The 7,750-nt window shown below is 30.3% G+C and overlaps 1 protein-coding gene across 1 annotated transcript; it reads right to left on the bottom strand.

Moving 5' to 3' along the window:
* Positions 1-397: 397 nt before the first annotated feature.
* Positions 398-2,716, bottom strand: LOC117167492 (zinc finger protein 28-like). Its single transcript, XM_033352473.1, has 2 exons — positions 2,514-2,716; positions 398-2,432 (listed from the first exon to the last, which is right to left on the bottom strand). The coding sequence occupies exons 1-2, from the start codon at positions 2,683-2,685 to the stop codon at positions 1,552-1,554; spliced, it is 1,053 nt and encodes a 350-aa protein (XP_033208364.1). The 5' UTR covers positions 2,686-2,716; the 3' UTR covers positions 398-1,551.
* Positions 2,717-7,750: the final 5,034 nt, after the last annotated feature.

Here is a 7,750-nt window from a genome sequence, read left to right on the forward strand (position 1 = left end):
TTGAAGCTTATATCAGGCGTTCTCTCGAAGGACGACCTAAGTGCAATTTAGTCGTTTCGAAAAAAAGCGATTTGAAAATTCAACATTGTATTACTCATCATTAAATATAAGTAATCAAATTCTATTGATTTATTGTAAACATATACTGTCGAATAATAGATTTAAAGCATAAAATCTTAAATAAACATTTTTTTAACAATATTTTTAGTCACAATTTATGCAAAAGCACTTAAGTCGTTTTTCGGAGAATTACTAAAAATATGTTTTATAGCTATAAAAACACGAGAGAAATTTAATAGTAAGAGATTCATTTATAAAATTTTATTCAATGATATAAAAGAGACAAATAAATGCTATTTTTGATTATTTACTTATTTCTAAAACTAATTCATTGCACACTGCATTTTTACAAGCTGCAAATGTGTCGTGGTAAAATTGTCTATTAGTTGGTTTAAGAAAACGTCATAAAAATAAAACATCTTTCTATTTAGCTTCATTGATACCAACTTGAGGCAATTTTTTAATAGTCAAGTTCTCCTTGTTGCAAACATCCGCATTATTTTTAGAATAGGTAAAACATTCATCACTACCACTGTATTTCTTATACGCAAAGAAGACTTTAGTAGTCTTGAGCATTAACTTAACGCACTTTTGAATTTTAAAATCAGAATCGTTTGATTTTTAGCATGCTTACTTTCCCTTTTATTCTCTTCCCACCTCTCTCGTCTTGATTTTATTTTTAAACCATGGTTGCTGCAAGATGTTAAGGTTGTTGTAAAATTAACATTCATACATGAATCCATTATTTTATATTTAAAATATATGTCGCTTAAAAAAAGTAAATGAGACAGCTACACTGCTTGAATTTCTCGACTGAAGCACATGAGCCAAGTCAGCTGAGTCGAACGGGAGACTACGCGGGCGATAATATGGTAGACGCGTGGTTTCGAATACTCACAATTTGCTCAAAAATTAATTGAATGTTATAAAATTTAGTATATAGATATGTTGAGACCTTGTCTACCTATTAACATGTTCTCCCGAAAAACAACCTAAGTCGCTTTAGGTCGTTCTTCGAGCGACGGCCCCATGTACATCTGACGTTTTATGCTTCTAAGATTTTTCATTTTCTTACGCTGAAATTAACATAACTTTACCTCTATTTAAAATATATTGCCTTGTCACAGTTTAAAGAATAGTTTCGCTACATAAATACTAAATTCAAATCTTTCGAGAACGCTGCATAACAAGTTTTTTTCTTTTTTTTTCAAAGACGTGCAACTCACACATTAGGGAAATTGTACGCAACTTTTTAACTCTTTTAAGATCTGATGAGGGAAACCAGCCGAGTTGCCGAAACGTAATCGATTTGAATTTGTCTTTCAAATAATTTGAAACCGTTTGTCTAGAAGTTGTCGTATTCATTAGATTTTCTTGCCTAAATTTATAAGTTAGACAATGAGTTTTTGCAAACAATATTAGAAACTTGATAATAGATTTTATGCTTTCACGATGATTTTTATCATTTATTATAAAATTATTTTATAATTATTATAATTTTAGATGGCGTGCAGTGACATGTGCTGACAAGTTATATTTAACATTAGCCTTATGTCCGCAAATATCGCAAATAAATTGCGGTTTGACTGCTGCGTGTTGCACACGTTTATGTCGAAGTAAACTGTTTAGAAAATTGTAACTTCGTGAACATTTGTTGCAATGAAGCTTTGTTTTTGGTGTCTGTATATGACGTGCAATAATGTGTGTTGCCAAGTTAGCTTTCCGCTTCGTTTCGAATCCGCAGTGGTCGCAAATGAAATATGGTACGATCGACGCGTGTTCTAAACGTTCATGCCGTTTTAAATTGTTTAGCGTAGTATAACTTCGTGAACATTGGTTACAATTATGCATTCTGTTCGATGTCTGTAAGTGAGTATAAGTAATGTGTGATGCCAAGTGACTTTTCCATTTTGCTATATAGCCACAATAGTCGCAAATAAATTGTCTTTTGACTTCTGGATTATGTGAACGTTGATGATGAATTAAATTTCTAAGAAAAAAGAAACTTCGGGTACATAGCTTGCATTTATGCGTCGCTTGCGATGACTTCGTATTGTGATGCACACGCTCTACATGGGCCTTCAGGTTACCATTCCGTATAAAACCTTTTCCGCATAATTCACATCTGAAGTTCGGACTGACGCCGCCTTGCAATTTTTGATGCTGATTCAAAAGTTTTTTCGATTTATATCTGCGGGGACGCTTTTGGCATTTGAAGTTATTTTCACGTTCCTGTCCTGGTTCCTGAATTTTCTTCTTATTTCGACTCCGCAATTTGTTGTGGAAAATAAAATCATCAGTTTCTTTTACACCTGCGTTACACAATTTAGAATCATATTCTTTGTTAATCTTTTGACCCGCAGTCGCTTCATCTGAAAATTTAACCAAATTTATTTGCAAACATATATATCACAGCTTTATTAAGACAATTTTCATTACAAATGTGGACATACATTCGATCTTTTCTTCCTTAATTTCCAAATTTTCATCACTGCTATATACAATTTCAGTAAAGTCAGTGAAACCCGTTTCTTTCTTTTTAAATTTTAGATTGCGGAGTTCCGTGTCGTCTTCTAAAATTGTTCCACAAGTGTTCTTCTGATGTTCATACCTCCCTGATGGCATTGTTCTTGTTCTGTCCCAATCACTGTTAGATTTCTCTAAAAAAATCACATACATGTGAATTAGAATTTGTTTACGTATTAGTTGAATAATGTATCATTTACCTACAATTGAACCATACATACATCTGAAGTTAATTTAAATAATTCATATTTAATTTGTATAATTTTAAGTTAGTTTCAACAATACAACCTAATAAGAAAACAAAACTATTTTTTTTTTTTGAAAATTCGACTAACATATTTATATTTTCAGCTCGGAATTCACCTCACTTGTTCAATAATTCTACTACTTGGTTGGAAATTTATATACTTTTTTAAAAATTTTGGTTTTTCTGCTTGACAAATACTTTCTTAATCTAAAATTATAACTATTCCATTCTTGAAGGAAAAGGGATATTTTCAATTATATTTGATCTTTCTTAGCTAAAAAATAACTATCTGGTTGAAGATTCATCTATTTTATTTACAATTTGTTTTTTTTTTGTGTAGAAAATTTATCAGCTTGGTTAAAAATTCATTCGCTTTGTTTCATATTCCCTCTGTGTAATTAAGAAATAATCTGTTTTAATTGACGATTCAACAACTTTGATGAAAATTCGTCTTATTGCAGGAGAAAATGCAACTATTTGGGTGAAAATTAACTTTTCTGTTGAAAATCCCAATTTTAGGTTGAAAATTAAACTATTGCATTAATCTGAAACTATTTTTGTTAAGATTAAGCTATTAGGGAGAAAATTAACTTTTTCGTTGAAAAATCATATTTCTGAGTTGAAAATTCAACTGACTTGTAGCGTCCCTCTCGCTTCAAAGTTCTTCAATTTTGTTGAAAATTCGTCTCTTCTAGTAGAACATTAACCTTCCTGGTTGAAAATGCATATTTTTGGTTGAAAATTTAACTATTTGGTTCAAAAATAATCTTTTTGCTTTAAAATGCATCCATTAGGATGACAGTTAAACTAACATGTTAAAAATTCATTTTGTAAATTCACCTGCTTAATTAAAATATTAATTTTTGTTTCCAAATATATTTTTTTCCTAATACGAAAAATTAATTTCTATCTGAAAAATTTAATATTGCAGTTTTTTCAGAACAGTTATCATTTATAAGATGAAAAATCAACTAACTGGTATAATACTGTATTTTGTTCAAAATTCAACTTTTTGGACTGCAAATTTAACTAGTTGTTTAAAAGTTTAACTATTCCTTTAAAAAAAAATTTCTTGAAATACCAAGTATTTAATAGGTAATGCTATTATTTAAATAAAAATTAACTTCATTTTTGGTACGAAATTCTTTACCTTTGGTAGGGAATCTTTTATGGTTCAAAATCCAACTATTTTAAGATGTAAATATATTTTAAAACAAAATCTTAAGAATTTATAGTGCTTCGTATCACATTATATATGGCATTTACATTCGATTTATTAGCAAAAATTAATACCTCAATTTTTGTGAAAATTCAACCTATTTCCCTACTTTGAGAGAATTTTCGGATGGGTTACGATAATGTTCCCGATAATGTTCCTACTTTAACTGAAAATCCTTTAAGCTTAGCAGGACTTTATAAACGGCCTCTTATAAGGAACGAAAAACAATTTCTTTTTTTAATTATTCAGTATTAGAAGTTGCTAGTAGATTACGAAAAAAAGAAATACATATATTTACATCCATACTTCTCACTAACTAAAATTAATATATAATAAAGATATGAAGATAATGAAACAGTTCTACATCAGCTTTATTTAAGAAAACTAATTTATTTCGACTTCAAAGGAGAGTAAATTTACTCTTCCAGAACCCTCATAAAGTAAAATCGAACATTATGATTTATATAAAAGTAACTTAAGGTATACAATAGGGTGGCTCAAAAAGGCTTTTATTTTTTAGAAGGCAACGTTCCCCTCCCCCCAATTTCATTTCAAATCCGAAAAAAGAAATTCCCTAATTTTTTATTTTTTTTATTTTTCGATTTTAACAGGTGCCGGTTTTGACTTGAAGTTTCCCATGTAAAATGCATTGGGAAAAATTACTTTTGTGAGTTTTTGGTATAATTTTGTAGGGTTTGAAAAAATGTGACGGGAAAGTATAGAGGCCTGTAGAGAATTATCCAACGAAGAATTTCATCTATCATATAGTTTGACACCCCTAACACACCCCCACAAGTACCTGAAAACTAACCTTAAAACAAAAAATGTCAATTCTTCATGAAATCGACATCTTGAGCACTCTATTCTGGTATTTTTTTACTTAAAATTATTATTATTGGTCTAATGGAATATTTATTATCATTGGTTAATTAATTTTTAAATATATAAACAAATGGAATTTGTTAAAAAAATTTTTTCAACAATTGTTTTCCCCCCTTCAAATTATTTCTCTTAGTCTAGTGGAATATTTAATAACATTGGTTCATCAATTTTTAATTGTTTAAACAAATGGAATTTGTTTAAATAATTTTTTTAATTAGTTTTTTCCCTAAAAATGATTACTATTGGTCCAGTGGAATATTTATTAACATTAGATCATTCATTATCAATTATTTAAACAAAAGGAATTTGTTTAAATCATTTCGTTTCGACTTTTTTTAAATAAAAATTATTACTGTTGGTCTAGTGGAATATTTATCAGTAATAATTAATAAGAGCTCAGTGACTCAGTTGGTTAGACACTCGGACTTCACCTCATCAGAGGTCCGGTGTTCGATCCCTGAGCCCGTACCTCTAGAAATTTTTCAATGTACCTTTATCGAGGTTCTGGTAGTTCGGAACCCACCTTAAGCTGTAGGGTCCCCCCATCGTGTACTTCACTTCAACCCAGTCCGTCAATGATGGGGTAATAACCAGGCTTTGTCCAAATATGTCTGGGCAGACTGCTCTCATCAGATCACTTGATGATTGCATGATAAAAATGCGTCCGTCACTGATGATATATACCAGGACCAGCCCCGTGCAAAATGACCAAATAAAAATCCAACTCTAACCAAAAATGCCTTCGACATGTTGGGCAGTATAAGCCTGTGACAACATTTCAACACAGAAATGTTTTTTTTTATTAATTTATCATTCCAGGGAAGAAATATTAATAATTTTTAATAAAAAAATTGTTTACAGAAATTCAATTTGTTTAAACAGTTGAAAATTAATGAACTAATGTTAATAAATGTTCCACTAGACCAATAGTATAATTTTCAAGGAAAAAAAGAAAAATTCGAAAAAAATTGTTTAAAAAATCTCATTTGTTTAAATAATAAACTATTAATTAACCAATGTTAATAAATATTCTAATAGACTAATAGCAATCATTTTTAGGGGGGAAAACGAATTTTTTAACAAAAAAAATTATTTAAACAAATTCCATATGTTTAAATAATTCAAAATTGATTAACCAATGATAATAAATATATCCACTAGACCAATATTAATAATGATGAGTAAAAAAAAACACGAGAATACAATGTTCAAAAGGTCAATTTCATGAAAAATGAACATTTTTGGTTTTAAGGGTAGTTTTCAGGTGCTCGTGGGGGCGTGTTAGGGGTGTCAAACCCATATGTCTGATAGATAAAATTCTTCGTTGGATAATTCTCTACAGGCCCCCATACTTTCCCATCATATTTTTTTAAACGCTAAAAAATTATTCTAAAAACTCAAAAAAGTGTTTTTTCCGCATGCATTTTACATGGAAAACTTCAAGTCAAAACCGGCACCTGTTAAAATAAAAAAATAAAAAATTAGGGAACTTCTTTTTTCCGATTTGGAATAAAATTAGGGGGGTCGTTGCCCTCTAGCATGCAAAAAATTTTGCCATGCATTTTTGGACCACCCTAGTATACATGTATTTAATATAATGATATCATGTTATGATTATCATAGACGGCGTAAAGTCATGAGCATTAACAAGAAATATTTCCGATTCGTTTGGTAGACACAATAGTCGCAAAATAATAATTGTGGTTTGACTCATCCATGCTCTAAACGTTTATGTCGAGTTAAACTGTTTAGCGTGATGTAACGTGGTGGACTAAATTCACAATAGTCGCAAATAAATTGTGGTATAAATTCTGAGTGGAATAAACTTTTCTGCTGATATAAAGCACTTAACCAAGTATAACTTTGTGAACATTTGTCACGATTATACTTCGATTTCAATGATTGATTTCAATGTTATATTTCGAGTTGTGGCCACAATAGTCGCAAATAAATTATGGTTATGTTATGATTGTTTTATGCGTTTATGCCGGCTTAAATTATTGTGCAAAGTGTAACTTTTGCAACAAATTTTGCATTTATGTCTCAATGCCGGCTTCGATGAGTTTATCCTGAGATGCATGTGATCTACATGAATCTTCAGACTACTATTCAATGTAAATCTTTTGCTGCAGTTTTTACATGCAAACTGTGGCCTGACATCGCATTCGAATTTATGATGGTGTTTTAAAGTTCCTTTATATTTATAGTTTCGGGAACACTTTTCGCATTTGTACTTCTTTTCCGGTTCCTGTTCCGATTTCGAACTTTTATGCTTTTCATGAGCCAGCAATTTTTTCTGAGCAGACAAAGTATCCGTTTCATTTATCCATGTGGATCGACTTGTAGTCTCTTCATCTAAAAATTTAAAAAAATGTATTTTAAGTATTTTTGTTTTACAGTTTTACTTAAGATAATTTAAATACAAAAATTATCATAATTTCGATAATTTCTTCTTTGACTTCTAAATTTTCATCGCTGCTATATACAATTTCAGTAAAGCCAGTAAATTCCGTTTTATTTTATTTGAACGGTAGATTGTGCAGTTCCCTGTCGTGTTCTAAAATTGATTTGAAATTTCTCTTCTGGTATGCACATTTCACTAACGGTATTATCCTTATTTTGTCCCAATCACTCTTTGCTTTATCTAAAAAATCCCATTAAAGTGAATTAGAATTCTGTATTAATTAAATAATTGATTATTCACATGCACGAGTGTAGTTCAATAAGTCCTTAGAATGAGCAACAGATGGCGCGCGAATCGCTCCAAATCATCTGTTTTCAGTCAGCACCACTCCCGACTAGATATATGGTGCAGT

The sequence above is a fragment of the Belonocnema kinseyi genome, chromosome 2, assembly GCF_010883055.1.
Source record: "Belonocnema kinseyi isolate 2016_QV_RU_SX_M_011 chromosome 2, B_treatae_v1, whole genome shotgun sequence".
NCBI lineage: Eukaryota > Metazoa > Arthropoda > Insecta > Hymenoptera > Cynipidae > Belonocnema > Belonocnema kinseyi.

Coding starts and splice junctions, on each gene's coding strand:
- LOC117167492 (XM_033352473.1), bottom strand. CDS start 2,685: ATGCCATCAGGGAGGTATGAACATCAGAAGAACACTTGTGGAACAATT. Junction 2,433..2,513: donor TAAGGAAGAAAAGATCGAAT/GTATGTCCACAT, acceptor TTAAATTTTCAG/ATGAAGCGACTGCGGGTCAA.